This window comes from Leucoraja erinacea, chromosome 12 (assembly GCF_028641065.1).
Source record: "Leucoraja erinacea ecotype New England chromosome 12, Leri_hhj_1, whole genome shotgun sequence".
Lineage (NCBI taxonomy): Eukaryota > Metazoa > Chordata > Chondrichthyes > Rajiformes > Rajidae > Leucoraja > Leucoraja erinaceus.
In genome coordinates this window covers 14019497-14039674 of record NC_073388.1, presented here as the reverse complement: position 1 = coordinate 14039674, position 20178 = coordinate 14019497, and the positions used below count along the sequence as shown (strand labels likewise).

Below are 20178 nucleotides of genomic sequence, written 5' to 3'. Positions count from 1 at the left end.
AATATCAGACGATAACCGCTCTCATAGAAGAACGTGTGAATACAAATGATATACAAGGTTCACCTTGACCAGACTAAGAATTGGACCTGAGGAATTGTGTTGACATTTTCCTCAGGGCAACACAATGGTACAGCGGTAGAGTTGCTGTCTTACAGCGCCAGAGACCCAGGTTCAATCCTGACTACGGGTGTTGTCTGTGTGGAGTGTGTACGTTCTCCCAGTGTGGGTTTTCTCTGAGTGCTCTGGTTTCCTCATGAAGACCTACAGATTTGTAGGTTAATTGGCTTCAGTAAAAATTGAAAAACGTCCCTGGTGTGTAATGTGTGGATTGATCGCTGGTCAGCATGGGCTCGATGGGCCGAGCGGCCTTTCTGCACTGTATCTCTAAAGTCTAAAGTAAATTCTCTGCATCCACCCATTGTATACTTGACTAGGATTGCATGATGTTGGAATGCTCAAAATAAAGCATATTCCATTCTCCAATTGATTATGCTGTTTGGTGTGGGCAAGTGGATTGCTTCCTGCTGTATGACACTAAAACTCTAATGTTTAAAATTAACTGATGGGCTGACTTTGATCTAAGGATGTAGCATTGTTGATAATCTTAACTCAAACTTTTTAGATTGCCCACTGAGCTGAGGGTAGAGTCTCTTTTTTGTTTCTATGCTCAGATGCTGCCTGAATTATTAAATATTTCCAGCTTGTGTTATATCAGATTTCCAGCACCTGCAGTGTTTTGTTTGCTTGCTTTATTTAACATTCAAGAGCCGGTGGCTCAATACACGTGATCCTTACACACATCACGTCCCAACACCCACTCACCACATGACTTATTTGCATAACTGCTCTCCCTTTGAGGAAAATGTATGTAAACATTTTGCACAGACAGCCAATAATGACTCAGCATGTGTACTGTCTTCCTTAGTCAGTCTGATCTCTTCAATGAGGGCGACATGGAGGTGCAGCGGTAGAGTTAAGCCCCTGTCCCACTTAGGAAACCTGAACGGAAACCTCAGGAGACTTTGCGCTCCACCCAAGGTTTCAGTGCGGTTCCCGGAGGTCTTTGTCAGTCTCCCTACCTGCTTCCACTACCTGCAACCTCCGGGAACCGCATGGAAACCTTGGGTGGAGCGCAAAGTCTCCTGAGGTTTCTGTTCAGGTTTCCTAAGTGGGACAGGGGCATTACTGCCTTTCAGCGCCAGAGACCCCGGTTCGATCCTGACTACGGGTGCTGTATGGAATATATACGTTGTGTGACCTGTGACCGCATTCGTTTTACACAGGTGCTCCGGAGTTTCCTCCCACGCTCCAGCCAGACAGGTTTGTAGGTTAATTGGCTTCGATAAAATTGTCCCTAGTGTGTAGCATAGTATACGGGGTGATCTGCTGGGTCAGTGTGGACTCGGTGGGCCAAAGGACTAGTCCCTAAACTTGTGGACTTGTTACTGACATTTTTTGTTTCTTGAACTGAGGAAAACTCTGTTGAATTCATTGCTGTTCTGTGATTCTTCAAAAGAGCTTGATTCTCAATGGATCTCAGAAATAGATTCACCCCAATACGTTACTTCAGGGTGTTGAGACTCTGCTGTTTATTGAGCTCACGTACAGAAAACCTTGCATGAGCATAAGCAGTTGCAATACATGTCCTTGAGGCCACAGAGCATTTTTGCCAGCTTCCATGCACATCTGCAGCTCACCCATGGGCACGCTAGAATCCAAAAGTGCATTAGTTACACATAACACCTATACTTTAAATTACCACAAAAAAAGTTTTTTTACCACATTCCAAAGATGTGCAGGTCGGCATGTCAACTGTTCATTGCAAAATGCCCCTAGTATATAAGTGAATGGTAGAATCTGGGGGTACATTGAACTGTAGAGCACAGGAACAGGCCCTTCGGCCCACAATGTCTATGCCTAACACAGGATGCCAAGTTGAACTGATATCATATCATCTGCCTGCACATGGTCCATATCCCTCTAATCCCTGCACTTCCATGCGATCTAAATGCCTCTTACACGAAACGCCTGTTATTGTACAGATTAAGGTATACTCTGTTACGTCGTGGTACTATAACTCGACACCTCTTAAATGCCACTATCTCCATATCTGCCCCATGCCACTATTATATCTGCCTCCACCACCACCCCAGCAATGCATTCCAGCCCCCCCCCCCCCCCCCCCCCATCCACTAGTCTCGGTAGTTGACAGAATGTACGGAGGATGAGATTAACTAGGATTAGTATAAACGGGCGATCGATGGTCGGCACGGACTCACTTTCTGCAGCTTATTACTCTATGACTCCAGAAACTCTCTGCACTTTCCAAAATAATTTCTAGTACATTAAAATGAACATGTCCTTTGTTGAGAAATCAAAGAGCAAAACTCCCAAAGTGACGCCACCTAAGTTTTATGGAAAGGCTTGGAACAAACTGTAATTCTCTCACAGTATCATTAGTCTCTCATATCCTGAAACTGTGCCCGACTTGGAGAAGTGAAATCACCATTGAAATCAACGGTGAGCATCTGGTGGTTGGGCCGTAGTCCAAGGATACGGACTTAAATGACCTGAACGTAGTTAGATGAAACAATGGCTCATCCAGGAGGAAGGCAGACAGCACAGAGACATTGGAGAGAGTCAAGAGAGGTTGCCAAAGGAGATAATAACCTGGATTTGGCTGGAATCTGCACCTCCAAATGATCATATCAAGGGATGATACATTGCTAAGGAAGAGGTAGGGTAGTGTTAATGTGCGGGGATCATCATCGTGGGCCGAAGGGCCTGTTTCCATGCTGTATCTCTAAACTAAACTAAAGGTGACAGACCAGGATATATCCTGTTAGAATTCCAGGAGGTAATAACGAGGGCCACGAAGAGAGGTCGTTGCAGGAGATTCTGTGTCTACAATTGGAAAAGTGGAAGCACGAGGGTGGTAGAGCCACTTCCTCACACTGCCAGAAACATGGGTTCGGTCCTGACCTCGGGTGCTATCTGTGTGGAGACTGTGGGGTGCCAGAGGTTATGGGGAGAAGGCAGGAGAATGGGGTTAGGGGGGATAGATCAGCCATGATTGAATGGCGGAGTAGACTTGATGGGCCAAATGGCCTAATTCTGCCCCTATCACTTATGATCTTACAGGTTTGCATGTTCTCCCCAGTGATGCATGGTCATCCTGCGCTCTGGTTTCCTCCCACAACCCAAGGACAGGCGGGTTGGGGAGGTCAATTGGCTCAGAGTGTGTAGGGAGCAGATGAGAATGTGGGATAACACAGAACTAGTGCGAACGGGTGTCCGATGGTCGGTGAGCTGTGGGACCTGTTTCTATACTGCATCTTTCAATCAATCGATCATGGGAAAGAAATTACACATAGTAGATGTGTAAACCCTTTGAAGGGTTTCGGCCCGAAACGTTGCCTATTTCCTTCGCTCCATAGATACTGTTGCATCCGCTGAGTTTCTCCAGCTTTTTTGTGTAACCATGGGAAAGAAATTGTTGGATGAAGAAGGAAAGATGCTGAAGGAAGCTGGTGAGATCAACAACATACAGAAGAGAAAAGTATAATAAGACAAAGGAGAGAAATAGATAAAGCAGAAGGTGACGGTTAGAAGCTGGGAGGGAGAAGCCCATCCCTCAAGCTATTGTTTTTGTGACATCTTATCATGATTGGCATAGGCAGTGACATGGAATGTTGAAGTAGTTTCCTTGCTGTCAGTAGCTGTATGTTGCCAACCTTTACATACTTGCTGTGTTGCCTCTGAATCACATGAGAGAAGAATCTACTATGTGGAAAGTTGATGTCAGACTTGAAAAGATTTGGATTGAAACCATCAGCCATGGGTGAGGTTTTAAATGCCAGTCCGGCCCAAAACAGAGAGCTAAAACAGTACTCCAATCGAAACACAAAACATGGCTAAAGGAAACAAGACCTGCATGCTAAACAAGAATGGTGGCAGCACAGAAAGAGCCACACCGCCCATCCCCAAAGGAGAAGAGAAACTCAAGAATTGGCTCAGATATTTTGTAGAGAACAAAGTGCTGGAATATTGGGCATAATCTCTGGAAGTGTTCAACAAGGAACTGCAGATGCTGGAAAATCGAAGGTACACAAAACTGCTGGAGAAACTCAGCGGGTGCAGCAGCATCTATGGAGCGAAGGAAATAGGCAACATTTCGGGCCAAACCCCTTCTTCATCTCTGGAAGACGAGGTGGGCGACACTTTGGGTCAAGTTCTCTTCTTCAGACTGTAGCCTGACCCGTTGAGTTACTCCAGCACGTTGTGGAGTGCTAAATCTCCTCAAAGTATGGCCTACTTTGAAGAAGTTCACCTCCTCACTCGAAGGTGAGAGCTTCTTTCAATGCCCCCCCTCCCCTCCCCCCTCTGTGATTCCCTGCGCCCCTGTTCTGCTACAATTCTACAGAGATTACAAATCTTCAGGCAACTAGCCATTTTTTCAGTAAACTCTTGGACAAGAAGAATTGTATGGTCCATGGTTTCTCAGCCTGACTCTTGGCATACAAGTCAAGTTGAGAAACCACGGATCACTGCAATTCTCCTCGGGTCAAAAAGCTTAGCTGAGAAATGATTAGTTGCCCGAGGATTATTTATCTTTGGTCCCAACACGACATGTCACCTATCAATGTTCTCCAGACCCGCTGAGTTACTCCAGTACTCTGTGTCAGATTTTGTGAACCAGCATTTGCTTATACCTCCTTCACTTATGTACTTTTCAACCAAAATACCAATTGCTGATCAGAAGCAGGAATCATTCAAGGACAAGTTACAGAGAAAGGTTGAACAAGTTAGGGCTTTATTCTTTGGAGTGCAGAAGGTTAAGGGGGGACTTGATAGAGGTTTTTAAAATGATGAGAGGGATAGACAGAGTTGACGTGGAAAAGTTTTTCCCACTGAGAGTAGGGAAGATTCAAACAAGGGGACATGACTTGAGAATTAAGGGACTGAAGTTTAGGGGTAACATGAGGGGGAACTTCTTTACTCAGAGAGTGGTAGCTGTGTGGAATGAGCTTCCAGTGAAGGTGGTGGAGGCAGGTTCGTTTTTATCATTTAAAAATAAATTGGATAGTTATATGGATGGGAAGGGAATGGAGGGTTATGGTCTGAGCGCAGGTGTATGGGACTAGGGGAGATTATGTGTTCGGCACGGACCAGAAGGGTCGAGATGGCCTGTTTCCGTGCTGTAATTGTTATATGGTTATATGACAACAGCAGCAAGCATCATCTACACCCTACCACAACCAAAGACATACAGGCATGTAGGTAAATTGGCTTGGTAAATGTAAACATTGTCAGTAGTGCGTGTAGGATAGTGTTTATATGCCAAGATCACTGGTTGGTGCAGACCCAGTGGGCCGAAGGGCCTGTTTCCACATTGTATCTCTAAACTAAACAATAACCTGGTGATTGGCACAAATTAGAGTCCAAATTATGAACCATCCAAGTCAACATCTCTTTGATGCGCAGTGATTGTGCTCACCATCCAAGCCCTGTTTATGGACATTTGGCTCTGCACCTCCAAATGAGCACACCAAGGGGTGGCATGTGGTTAAGGAAGAGGAGACAGGCAATATCCTATTGGAACTCCAGAGATAAGAGTGAAGGCCAGGAAGAGAATATTTGAACATCAAGATTCAAGTCATGTCTTTCTCACACAAATAAATATCAGACTAGTTGCTGTGAAGTGTCTTTTTCATTTATCAGAAATCTCATCTGAGGGACACACTGTAACCTCAAAGGACAGAACGCAGAGAGTTTTTACTAAATTTGCTGCAAGCTTGTAAATTTTTCAGCTCTGTGCATCGACATTAACTGAGAAAGTAGGCAATGTAATGGCAGATTACATTTAATACAGACAGGTGCAGAATGATGCATTTTGAAAAGTCAAAACAGGAAGGACTGATGCAGTGAACGATAAGGCCCTGGGGAGTGTGGTAGAACAGAGAGTCCTAGATCCTCAAGTACATGGTTCCCTAAAAGTGGTGATTCAGGTAGAAAAGATGGTAAAGAAGGTGTACGCTTTACAGGCACGTGCCGTGAGTAACTAGTCAGGGTAGGCAGTCAGTCAGTCGGCCTTAAAAAATCTTGAAAACCGCGGATGCGCAGATTGTGCAGATCTCCCCGGCGAGCTGTCAGTCGGCTTTTAAAAGAAACCTGCGCTGCACATGCACGCAGTCCACGGTGTAAAGGCAGAATTTCAGCTGCCCCTATAGACCATTGCCACTGACGGCTTGAAGCAGCATCAACAGCTCATGAGTAGCACATACTTCCGCGTGTTAAATGTACTGCGGATGAAAGGCACTGGAGCATTATGCCTACCCAAGAGATTGATCTCTTAGGAAAGCACAATTCTCCCGTGCCTTTACTATTAATATTTAATAATTACCATTTTATAATTTTAGTCAGGGTAGGCACTGCCTACCTTGCCGACCCTACCCTGACGGCCCGCTTTCCTTCTTTGGAGAAGGCGTTGGGTGCAAGAATTGGAGTATCACGTTTCACAACATTGCTAAGATCACACCTGGAATATTGCACTCTGTTCTGGTCACCATATTAAAGGAAAGATGTGATTGCACCCGAGAGAGTGCTGAGAAGGATGTTGCATGACAGGAGTGCTCGAGTTATATGGAGAGGCTGGAATGGTTTTCCTTGTAGTAAAGAAGACTGAGGGGTGATATTATAGACATTTATAAAATCATGTAGGGGGTGGACAGTTACCATATTTTTCCCAGAGTAGGGAAGTCTAAAACTAGAGGGATAGATTTGAAGTGAGAAGGGAAAGATTTAAAGGACCTGGGGTGGGTTTTTCCACACACAGAGAGTATATGGAGTGTGTTGCTGGAGGAAGTGGTAGAGGCAGGTTCAATTAGAATGCGTAAAAAATATTTGGACAGGTTCATGAGCTAGCAAGTGGGACCAACTCAGGAAGGTACCATGTATGAGTTCGGCCAAAGAGTCTGTGGTCGTGCTGCATAGCTCTATGACTATTATTTTTCCAAGTCTATTTTGGAAAAAACCTTAATCGTCATCAACCACAGATTAAATTGAAAGCTGTGACCATTCAAAAATATTTCTTCCCCAGTTCTTTCCCTGTTCAATCAAATGAAATGAGAATAGAAAGTCACGTGCAAAGAATAGCGGGATTGGACTGTCCGCACTCTGCTGAAACTTTCAACTTCACGATTTGGATTCCTGGATTTATTATAACATAATCCAAAGGAGATAGAAATAAATAATTCACCTGGTTTGTTAAATCTAGTAAGTCAACACTGGTAAAACCAGAACGTACAGCAGTGAAGACATGGAAGTGTCAGAACAAGCAAGGGTTTTATCATTGTAGACACAAAATGCTGGAGTAACTCAGCGGGCCAGACAGCATCTCTGGATAGATGGAATGGGTGAGGTTTCGGGTCGAGACCCTTCGTTTTTAAATTGCTGAACTAGACAGAATATACTGGAATAACTCAGCGGGCCAGACAGCATCTCTGGATAGAAGGAATGGGTGATGTTTCGGGTCGAGACCCTTATTCAACTTCTCCTTCGACTTCTCCAACTTCAAGGCATAGCCATAGGCACCCATATGGGCCCCAGCTATGCCTGCCTCTTTGTAGGGTACATCGAACAATCCCTGGGAGTTGACAGTTCCACAATGAAGATGGATGGGGAGAGAATTCGACAACAAAGTTGCTATAATAGACAGCATTAGAGGTCAATGTGAAGATGTTAAAGATTTAAAAAGAGGACATCATTTATCCCTCCGATCTAGACTATTTAACCTGCACTCAGGCCAAAGCACACGAGAAGTTGAGAAGTGTTTCAAATCTCTACCACAGTTCTAAGCAATGGCTGAATGAAGAAGTGGCTTTCCCATCAGGGAGATGCAGAGCTACAGATGGAGCTACGACAGATGCAGCCTTGGTGGGAAATCCAAGACTTTTCTTGCAGAGTCAGGAGAAGGAGGGTGCACCGAGTTATGTTAAATCTGCTGCGACCATTTCTGCCGGGCAGGAGATGAGATCATCAGAAAGCCCCTTAGCTACGAATGCTGCACCGTTTGTTGTTTTCTTTCACATGGTTTTCTTCCCAGTTCCTCTTTTTGCCGGGGAAGTGATGCAGAACTTACGCATCTGATCATTAGACTCCCCACTCATCTCATCACATTATTCAAAAACTGTTATTTACATTACGGTCAGAAGCCTCCCACTTAATGAATACTGTATGTCTTTCAGGCACCATCTTGTACAATGGTCCTTTGGCACTATTGTTCAACATTTGCTATAACCTAACAATGCTTAATTCTCAACTGTTGTGTGCGTCTCGTTCAACTCCCATTACCATGTGCACCACTACTAAATTAATAAATTTGTATCTAATCAGGAGTCTTTACAAATTTGTACAAGATGCACTTGGCTACCACGTAACATCAGCTGCATTACATTACAGGTAGGAGACCATCTGATTATGGCAGTTGCGTAGCATAGAGCTGCTGCCTCACGGTGCCAGAGACCCGGGTTCCACCCTGATCTCGGGTGCTGTCTGTGTGTGGCGTTTGCACGTTCTCCCCATGATCTTGTGGGTTTCATCCGGGTGCTCCGGTTTCCTCCCACATCCCAAAGGTTTGTTGGTTAATTGGCGTCTGTAAAATACCCTTAATATGCAGAACATAGAACGAGTGTGAACTGGTGATCGATGGTCGGCGTTGCCTGGTTCCACGCTGTTTCTCCAAAATGACAATGATAGGATTTGATCCCCACTTCTGAAGGGTACAAGGACACTTTAAGCAAAGGTTTGTGGGCACATGGAATGAGCTGCAAGAGGAAATAGTTGAGGCAGGTACGATCACAACATATATAAAACATTTGGACAGGTACATGGATAGGAAAGGTTTAGAGGGATATAGGCCAAACATCGGCAAGTGGGACTAATGCAGTTGGTCAGCGTGGGCAAGTTGGGCTGAAGGGCCTGCTTCCACGCTGCATGGCTCTATAAGTGTGGCTTCCAGCAATCACTGGCCCACTGGAGAATACATCCAGCAGTCATGTCTGGGATGTAGATTTTCCCAGGATTCAGCTTCCTCTCACTGATACCCTGCAGCAGGATCAAGTTGCAACAAGTCCTGCCGTTTATCCTCAAGCACTTCGGTGCAAGATACAACAAGGACAATTGGTCACCTTCATGTCCTTCATACAATTGGGAATTTTTTTTTAAATCAAAAGACAAATAGAGGAATATAAAGAAGAATAGAGAATTTCAGTGGTGTACAAAAAGTTTTGAGACTGGTGAGTCATGAAGATGTTAAAGATCACATGCCTGTGGCCACAAACCTTTGTGGATTGTTATTGCTTCTCATTCTGACGTGTATATAACGCAAGTGCAGTCCGCAGGGCCTTCCACCTCCAAGCATCCCATTTGTTCAAAAATGCCTCATAAACCCGCAGGTTGAGAAGTTGCTTCCACGGAGATTGAAATGAATAGGGGAGCCCTAATGAACATGCGCGTCTATCACCTGCCAACACCCATGGTTGGTCACAGATAAAATGTAGCACATCACTTGCATTGGACTGGAAGGAATCTGATCTGTGAAATGTATTCTAGAAACATAGAAAATAGGTGCAGGTGGAGGCCATTCGGCCCCTCGAGCCAGCACCGTCATTCATTGTGATCATGGCTGTTCTCACCAACACAAACCAAACAATAGAATTCCTAAAACATCGCTTCTGGTCAGACTTCAGGAATCTACATAATACTCGAGGAATATACATTTGAGTACTTGAACCTTCTCAGATATTGCTTTTATGTTGCAGAAGATAAGATTTTGTGCTCTGTATCGTCATGTGGCTCAGTAACTCTACACTCTTCTCATTCTCCTGTTCAGGACCCGCTCCTGCTTCTGTGTTCCTTGTCATTTGAAGGTTAAATTACAGAGGATTGCCCAAAGGTAAAAGCATATTTTCTGACACCTCAAAGGAGATTTCCCTTACGACTAACTTAAAACCCTCTGAAAATGAATTCATAGCTCTAGGCCTCGTTGGTAATGGGCCTAATGATAAAGTGCTTCAGTGACAGCAGCAATAAGGTATATCCACAGATAAATCCTCTCCTTACAACAACCCAAATAAGGCACTTAACTGCTATTAGTATTTCTGGTTCCTACCGATATCTTACAATGATATTTACAGCCCGAGTTGCGTGTAGGGTTCCCTATAAAGGTGCAGGAAATTGTCAGATGTTACAAATGACACAGCAACAATGTTTTGCTGAAACAAAGAACTGCAGATGCTGGTTTGTACCAAAGATAAGACGCAAACTGCTGGAGTAACTCAACGGGTCAGGAAACATCTCTGGAGAAAGAGGTGGGTGGCGTTTCGGGTCGGGACCTTTCTTCAATAATAATAATAATAATAATCTTTATTTATATAGCACTTTTCAACAAAACCAGTATTTGAACCAAAGTGCTTTACAGAGATTGATTAAATTAATTGAACAGATCAAATGTCAATAAATCCATAAAAACAAAAAAGAGAAAAAAGACACAGAACAGTACACTATAGAAATCAACAAGAAACGTCCCCCCACAGCAGAATTCACTGTGAGGGAAGGCGCTAAAATTATCCAGTTCTCCCCCTCATAGTCCACCCGAGGTCGGGGTCTATATGTGGCCTCCTCAGCCAACTCGATGTTCTCAGGCCCTCTGCCGCGAAGCCGGATCATCGCCGTCGGGTGAACGATTTTTCAGCGGCCTGGACTGAAGCGGCCGCTTCCTCCCTGAAGACTGCAATGTCCAAAGTTCTCAGGCCGCGCTGGCCGGACCGCTGACACTGGCGAACTCGGACACCAGGCCCCGCGGTGTTGAAATCCAGTGCCGCCCGCCCGCGGCTGGACGCTCTGCAGCCGCAGCACAGCGATGTTCCCAGTGCTCCGGAGCTTACCCGAAGGCGACCCGGTAAGGCATCGCCCGCTCCACGTTGGTGTTGGTGTCCCAGCATCTGTACCGCCGGCGAAGCCCCGCAGTCCCGGCAGGAAACGCCGCTCCAGCGCTGCTCCAGCTCGACGGTAGGCCGCACAGAGAGGACGAAGAAGCGGTTTGGAAGAAAACCGCTTCTCCGACCAGGTAGGACTGGGATTTAAACAGTTTCCCCCTTCCCCCCCCCCACCCACCACATAAAAGAAGACTTCCAACTAAGGACTAAAAATAAAAATAAAAAAGGGAGAAAGGACGGACTGCAGGAGGAGCGGCCATACACGACGGCGCATCACCCCCGCAGTCCGCCATCTTGATTAAAAATAAATATTAGCATGGAAAAAATATTAGCCAAAATTGTAGATCTCCTAGACAATGGTGAATTTACACCAGCTATTAATTAGTCTAGATTGGAGGTGGTCTATATTTGTCCAGGCTAAATAAGATTTTAATTTAATATGAAATGGAACCATAGTGGTAAAGTACTCGGGAAGCTCTTGCAAACAACCTATTCATAACCAGGTAATATTTAAGTATTCAATGCTTGAGAAATTTTAACCAGGGTAAAGAAGCGCATTTACAGTAAAGTGCCATATAACCTTTTGCATCCATCCAAGCAGCAAAATATAACTTTTGTTTAATATCTCATATGAAAAACAGCATTTCTCACAGTGCAGCACTCCTTCAGTAATACAAAGGAATGTCAATCTAGATTTCAGTAAAGCCTAATTACACGCAGTTGTATATTTAATTGCACATCTGGATGAAAAGAAGCTTTCACCCAAACATAAATTAATGAAGGGGACTGCTTCCTAAAGAACCCTCCATTATGCAAAGATTTGTTCAGGGGGAGATACAGTAAATTCCTGAGGATAGTATTTGCCATTGATGAACTTTTCTTGCCATCCATCTCCTGCATGTATCAAACTAAAACAAATATTTTATCAACTGATCGTTTACACAAGAGCTCAGGTGCTTTACAAAGTTTTAAAAAAAAATTTATAAACACACACTCGCATTGATATAAATGCTTGCTTACTTAACAGAAAACAGAATGGGGTGGGGGGGGGGGGGGACAATAAACTTTCCCTCTGATGGAGCCCTCAGTCACATTTACTCCATTTACTGCATGCCTGTTCTCAAGCCTTTTCTCACGAGACAGAACAGTGTGTTCACTATCACCCCACTACCTTCTCCTTCCAATCTATCATCCTTCACTAATTCTGCCAGCTTCAAACTGGTCCCACAAGTCGCATCGTCCCCTCTTGGATAGAGTGTACATAGGGAGAGGATGTTTCCACTAGTAGGAGAGACTAGGATTAGCGACCATAACCTCTTAATTAAAGAACGTTCCTTTAGGAAGGAGACGAGGAGGAATTTCTTTAGTCAGAAGGTTGCGGAGGTCGTCAATGGAAGTTAAGTCAAGGCAGAGATAGATAGATTCTTGATTGGTACGGGTGTCAGGAGTTAAGGGAAGAAGACAGGAGAATGGGATTAGGAGGGAGAGATAGATCAGCTACATAGAGCCCAAGTGCAAATTGGAAGAATATAATTCATGTATTCCATTTGTAGTTACAACCCAAAGGTATGAACTTTGAAGTTTCTAACTTCCAAAAAGACAGTGAAACACATTTCCCCACCCCCCACCACCTGCAATTGAAAGTCTCCAAATGCATTTCATTCCCATTGTTTAAATAAATAACACCTCTATTAAATGAAAACTTAAAATAAATGATAGTTCATATTGGTGAAGATTTATTAAATTAACATGTACTTATCCGGGAGTGGGGAGTGCGCAGATTTTGTTGTTCCCCATTCACTTGATACCAGTGGCTGCATATATTTCCTCTCTCGGGAGTCCAGATTACCCATATCTTCTCCACCGTTACAATACACCCATTCCTCTTTCAACTGGGTTACACAGCTCTGGGTCCCCATTACTGCAGACTAGCTCCCCAGCTTACCCCACTCCTCCCCCCGCCCCACCATCAGAGGCCAGGTTAACCTTCTTCCTCGAACCCATACATTCCCTGGGTTTCTCCAGATCTGCCCCAATCTCCCCTGCAGCCAAGGCTACCCATCCCATATAATAGACAATAGGTGCAGGAGTAGGCCCTTCGAGCCAGCACCACCATTCAATGTAATCATGGCTGATCATCCACAATCAGTACTCCGCTCCTGCCTTCTCTCCATAACCCTTGACTCCGCCATCTTTAAGAGCTCTGTCTGGCTCTCTCTTGAAAGCATCCACAGAGCCAACCTCCACCGCCCTCTGAGGCAGAGAATTCCACAACTCACAACTCTGTGTGAAAAAGTTTTTCCTCATCTCCGTTCTAAATGGCTTACCCCTTATTCTTAAATTGTGGCCCCTGGTTCTGGACTCCCCCAACATCGGGAACACGTTTCCTGCCTCTAGCGTGTCCAAACCCATAATCTTATATGTTTCAATAAGATCCCCTCACATCCTTCTAAATTCCAGAGTATACAAGCTCCCGCCATACCGGGAACTAACCTGGTGAACCTACACTGCACTCCCTCACTAGCAAGAATGTCCTTCCTCAAATTGGGAGATTGGCACATAATACTCCAGGTGTGGTCTCACTAGGGTCCTGTACAACTGCAGAAGGACCTCTTTGCTCCTATACTCAACTCCTCTTGTTATGAAGGCCAACATGCCATTTGCCTTCTTCACTGTCTGCTGTACCTGCATGCTTACTTTCATTGACTGATGAGCAAGGACCCCCAGATCCCATTGTACTTCCCCTTTTCCCCCACCTTGACTTCATTTAGAAAATCTGCCTTCCTGTTTTTGCCACCAAAGTGGATAACCTCACACTTATCCACATTAAACTGCATCTGCCCACTCACCCAACCTGTCACCCTGCATCCTCTTCACAGTTCACACTGCCACCCAGCTTTGTGTCATCTGCAAATTTGCTAATGTTACTTTTACTCCCACGGTTGTCCTTCTCCTCCGTTCTCAGAGGTACCCTGCTACCTTTCCCCACCCCCATTCCATGCTTCAATTATGCCAGACCCATTTCTTCTCTCCACTGCTAAGGGTTACTCCTCTCCCCAGATGTGACAGCTACCATTCACCCTCTCTGCCATCCCCCAAAAGACTTGCTTATACTGTTTCTGCCCCCAGTTCCCCACTCCTGCTCCTTCTCTCCAGACGCGTCTTCACCAGGAAATGACTGAGAAATGGTTTCCCCCTTACCCTTCCCACAGAAAAAGATTAAGAAACCTCCAAAACATACTTTTTAGACTAAAAATAACAAAAAGATGAAAAACAGAGACTGTAGGCAGAGGCTGCCATCATACGATGCCCCTGGAGAAATATGTATCTTTAAGAGCCCCATCAAGCTCCCTCTTGAAAGTATCCAGAGAACCGGCCTCCACCGCCCTCTGAAGCAGAGAATTCCACAGATTCACAACTCTGTGTGAAAAAGTGTTTCATCATCTCCGTTCTAAATGTCTTACCCCTTATTCTTAAACTGCGGCCTCCTCTCCCACAACTCTGTACCAATGTTAGCACTGACCCATTCCTTCCCCCCCCCCCCCCCCCCCCCCCCCCCCCCCCAGCACACTCATCTTACTCCCTCCACTGCCACTTTGAAGTTCTCCTTCTCACTGAGACCATCTCTCACCCCCGCCCACTCCATCTTTTCCAGCTTTCTTGTCCCTTCCCACCACCATAATCAACCTGGGGAAACCACCCAAAACATCTCCTATCCATGTTCTCCAGAGATGCTGACTGACCCACTGAATACTCCAGCACTTTGTGCGTGTTTTTTTTGGTACAGTAGCATCTGCAGTTTCTTGTTTCTACATTTTCCTCCATCGCTTTTGTGATCTGTGCAAAAGTCCAGTTTCTGCAGCTCCTTGTTGGCCTCACCCTCGCTGCCAGGGTTACCCCGGCTCCTCAACCCCATTCCCAGTTACCTTACCCCGCCCCGCAGCCGGTGTTACCGTTGCCAGAGTCGTCAGCGCCTACCTATACTTCCACCCCGTTACTGGGGTTGTTTCACTCCTCACCCCCACCCCCGTTATCGTGATCACCTCACTCTACATCCCCTTCCCCCCATTTCTAGGATTCACCTCCCCCCCGTTGCCAGCTTACACCACGCCCCCGTTGTTCGGATGAGATCATAAGAGTTAGGAGCAAAACTAGACGATTCGGCCCATCAAGTCTACTCCGCCATTCAATCACGGCGGATCTATCTCTCCCTCCTAACCCCATACATCTCCCCGTTTTAACGGTTATCCCCGCCCCCGTTGTCCTGGTTTATCTCACTCTACTACCACCATTCTTCCCCCCTCCTTGCAGAGTGTGGTAACCACGGGTGTGGGGTGAAGCCTTGCAACGGGGTGGGATAGTAGAGCGAGGTAACCCGCATCTGCAGTTCTTTGTTACTACGTTTTCTTCCAAAGCTTTGTGATCTGTGCAAAAGTCCAGCTTCTCCATCTCCTTGTGCCCTCGCCCTCTTTGCCGGGGTTACCCCGCTCCGGCTCCGGCTCCTCGCCCCCGCCCCCGCCCCGCGGTTGCCAGCGTTACCCCGCTCCCTCGCCCCCTCGCTCCCTCGCTCACCTCCTCCCCGTTGGAAATTGGAACGTGGTCCTGGCCTGAAATGTCAGACCTCCTTCAGACCTGAAGAAAGGTCCTGTCCCGAAACGTCACCTATCTATCCTTTATCTCCAGAGATGCTGTCTGACCGGCTGAGTAACTCCAGCACTTTGTGTCTATCTTCGGTATACAACAGCATCTGCAGTTACTTTCTACATATATTGAGGTCTCATTGATCATATTAAGTACAGATCATAAGCCTTACAGGAATATGCAGTAGCTCGTGACTAAACTGCCAACATTTCCCCATAAAGCTGCCACCAAGTTCAGGATTTCTGCATGCTCACATTGAAATGTGGAAGCCTTGTGAGTGCTATACATTCTTTGCTTGCTTTTTCTTGGCAGCATTCCACTTACAGATCCATCATCTGCTCCTGTACTGAAGCCTAAGATGCAGCAATTCCCCACCAGTAACACTGAGAATCTGCCGGGTGAAGTAGTGCTAAGATAGACTATGTTAAATATTAGGTCATATTAGCTGAATATAGTTCAGTTTTATGCATTATTTTAAGTGGGTTTGTTGGAATTGGTTGGTATTGCAAATAGTAAGGAGGCCAGCAGCCAAGCCCAGCCCTGCTCATCCCAGAGAGCCAGAGAGGAGGGTGAAGAGATTAAAGATGGCGTCACCAAACGCGTGTTGCTCCAGAACTTTGTGTCTTATCTTTGGTACAAACCAAAGCAAAGAGGGGGGTGTGGGGAGGGGGGAGGTATCGGCTGCAGGAGGCAGCACAGTGCACCACAACAATGGAGGCCCCGCAATAGCCTGGGGCTTGACTAGATCGGGGGCCACTCCAAGACACCGAGCGCTCAGTCTGGATGAGACCTGAAATGGCATGAACGGTGGAGCAGCGATGGTGAACTCCAACATCTACGCTTGGCCAGGCCAGGCCAACCCGCCAACGCTGCCAAGACAACAGGCCTTTGTAGCCAAGTTACAAACTCTGGACTCATGACAACATGAACTCGAAAATGGCACCAAACCTGGCGACGTCTGTACACTATTACAACGTACTATTACTTAACACTTGTACTAAATCTGATGTGATTATGTACAGGAATACTCTTACTGAACTGTATATAAATTTCGCTGGACTAAAAAGTACCATTGAACTTAAAATTGTGTTAAAAGTCACTGAATGTTTCGAACCCTCAGAAGCACTCAGAAACACTCGTATTAAGCTGGTTTGACAGCTGACTAAGCCAAGGAGGGGCAAGACATGGATTAGCTACAATTGGTTCATAGGATTCATTTGTTTTACCACTCTCCTCACCAGCCCCATTGCATGTGCTCATAAGTGAGCACATTTATCAACTAAAGTCTTGATGCTAGTCAGGGAATCGCCAGTGATGACTGCACCGGCAATGGGATGGAAGTTAACACCATGGGATCTGCAAAATGAAACTTCAAACCTAACATTCAAGTTAGCAGCAAGCATGGCTGGCTGAAGGTTCTGGAGCTATATCTCTATCAGAATATATGCCCAATTATCACTACGTGTCTCCTTAAGTAATATTGATTTTATAGACTGCTTCCAGCTGCTGCATTTGGGAGATGGATTTGAATTCACTGAGTTGCCATACATCATTGCACTAGAGCTGTCAGAGTTAGGATCACGCTCCTTCTGCTGCAGATAATAAACACAAAGAGCTCTCAATGGGTAATGTTCAGAAGAGCAGACAATCCCAGTGTCCTGGCCATTATGGGCTCCACCCTTCCTTGGTCATCTGTTGCTGGCCCTGCTTTGTTCTGGCCTTTTCCCACCCCTCTACTTTCAGTCCGAGAAAGGGTGCTGACCCAAAACATCACCCCTCCTTTTTCTCCAGAGATGCTGCCTGACCCAGTTGAGTTACTCCAGCACTTTGTGTCTATTTTCTATTAATGGCGGCACACCCTGGCTAATAATGTCCTGGCACAATCAGTGAAAACAAAACATGTAATATCTGGGTCAATGCGTAGGAAGGAATGGCAGGTGGTATTATCTTGGTCCACCTTTCCAATAATACTCCAAATACACACCTAATGTGAAATGTGTTATATTTATGACGATGAACTCATTCATAAAGTCGCATTGATACAAGTGCAAAATGTTTGAAATTATACATCCACCACCGAGATGGTCCAGCACCTCCTTTAATCCAGACAAAATTACACGAGAACACTTGAAACCTCCCCGAGGTCCTCCCGCACCTAGGCCGGGTGAGATGGTCTATCTTAACCTCACATGGGTTTCCGTGGTCGATCGGTGGGTCACATTTGCCCCCTGCGGCTGGGGCTCTGGAGACAGCAGTCCCATTCCCATAACGGATTTCCAAGGATGACTTTGCTGGTTAGTATCTCAGCCCCTCGACAGCCGCCCTAGGCAGACTGTTCCCGTACCATCGGATTCCTCTCGGAGGCCCTGACCTCTGTTGGTCTGGCAAAACGGATAATCCATCAAGGTGCTGGAGCCAAGGGTGCCAGAAAATCGGTGGTGGACGGGTATTCGCATACAAGCTGAGATATGGAACATAGGGTCGAGGGGAGCATAACCAGGCCTGACCCTATTCTCTGTCAAGGTCATGAGTCCACCCAACCTACTACAAACCTCCTAGATGCCGTTGGATTGTGACCTGGGACGGCTAAATTCTCAGCTCCTTGAATCAAAGTTGTCAAAGCCAATAGCAACAGCTCAAGTACAAATTCAGGAGAGGAATAGATCAGGTAGATGCACAGAGTCTCTTGTCCAGAGTAGGGGACTTGAGAATCAGAGGACATGGGTTTAAGTTGGAGGTGGTGGCGGTGAAGATTTAATAGGAATCTGAGGAGTAACTTTTTCACACAAAGGGTGTGGGAATGACCTGCCAGTGGAGGTAGTTGAGACAGGGTTGTTGCAATGTTTCAGAAACAATTAAGACAGGCAAGTGGGACTAGTGTAGATGGGACATGATGGCTGGTGTGGGCAAGTTGGGCTGAAGTATCACAGTTTCCACACTGTAACACTCTATGTCTCTAGGTACTGCCCCATCTTCTGAGGCCAGCCAACCAAATCAAATTTCTTCGAAATACTCTTAATCATCTTTAAGATGTAGATTTGAGATATGGGGGTGCGCACTAAGCAGTGGTTTACAGTTTGGTATAAACTTTCCAAGCTGTCAGTGTTTAACAGTTAACGTCGGCGTTAAGTGAAAACGAAAACACCAGATGTCAGAAAGTTAAACTTTCATCTTGACGAAACCCTTACAGTGACGCTGAAGGTACATTTCAAATCCCCATCACGCTTTTCCAACAAGTCACAGAGTCCTACAGTTAAGACCATTCCACTTGTGTACCATGAATCATATTTTTATGTTGCCAAATCAAACGTTCTGTAATGAATGAAGAGATGGGATCGGTGCAAAGGCAAACCATGCGGATAAACTATCGCGGGCACTGGTGTATAATCAAGTCAAAGATGAGTTGATATTTACTTTTCGCCGAATGCCGCAGCATTGAATGTTGAAAAGTTGATGTTGTCCGATACTTCCAGTCGAAGCTGGGACTTTAGTGCCACGGGGCGATTTATACCAGACGGCAGCATGGAGCGAGAAGGAAAAAAATCCCTCGGGTGCCCCGCTCTTGTGTTAAACAGACACTTTATAAACTATCAGCCAGAAAACATAACTCTCAGAAACTCTTTTAAAACTCACACGCTCCTATCCAAGTCAGTGTCTTGTCACTGTTTGGGAAGAAGTTTCCACCCATTCGTTTGACAACAGGACGGGTTTTTAAATGAAAGAAGATTCTGTCCTTACCTATTGCTCTTCGGTTGCTCATTTTGCCGAGGAATGTTGTCAGGCTCTTAAAGTGGAAGCTGCGGGATCTCCTGACCGCGTTGGGCGGCTCTGATGCATCCATGGCAGTAGCAGCCGTGGGCTGGGTAGACTTGTGAATGTCCTGTGGGCAGCGCTGGGCATCGTCCGTGCCCGGGGCACTCGGCGAGGGGGGTCTCTGTCTGTTTCTCTCTGTGTGTGTGTGTCCCAGCCAGGCAGCGCTCTGGGGAAAGGGGAAGGACTGAGTCACTTCGCCTTCATTGGAACAAACGGTTTCTTTACGCAGCTGCGGGGAGTTTGAAATCAACAAGTCAAAGTGAGATCATGTGTCATTTGTCAGCTTGGGGCCTCCTCCACACCCACTCTCGCACGTCCCCGCGGCCACTTACCACGTAATGGTTAGATTAGTGGATTCAGTCTGCAGTAGGGTCTCGACCCGAAATGTTCCCCCATTCCCTCTCTCCATAGATCCTGCCTCACCCGCTGAGTTTCACCAGCATTTTGTGTCTACCTTAGATTAGAGGAGAACCGTCACACTGATCCGAGGGGAACTAGCATTTATTTCCAGAGGACTGGAATACAAAATCAGGGATTCAATGCTGATGCTCTACAAGGCGCTGGTCAGACAGCCTTTGGAGTATCGTGAGCAATTTGGGGGGCATGTCCGAGGAAGGATGTGGTGGCTCTGGAGATGGTCCAGAGGAGGTTTACCAGAATTATCCCAGGAATGAGTGGGTTAAATAACGTGTGATGCGCGTTTGACGGCAACGGGTTTCTCTACTCG

At 46.0% G+C, this 20178-nt stretch overlaps 1 protein-coding gene across 1 annotated transcript in view; it reads right to left on the bottom strand.

Annotated features, from left to right (window-relative positions):
- The window catches only part of stard8 (StAR-related lipid transfer (START) domain containing 8), an 88615-nt gene extending 68665 nt beyond the window's left edge, over positions 1 to 19950 (bottom strand). The window contains exon 1 of the mRNA XM_055643633.1: positions 19377 to 19950. Coding sequence (XP_055499608.1) covers positions 19377 to 19479 — 103 coding nt within the window. The 5' untranslated portion in view covers positions 19480 to 19950. The remainder of the gene's footprint in view (positions 1 to 19376) is intronic.
- Between the last annotated feature and the right edge of the window lie 228 nt (positions 19951 to 20178).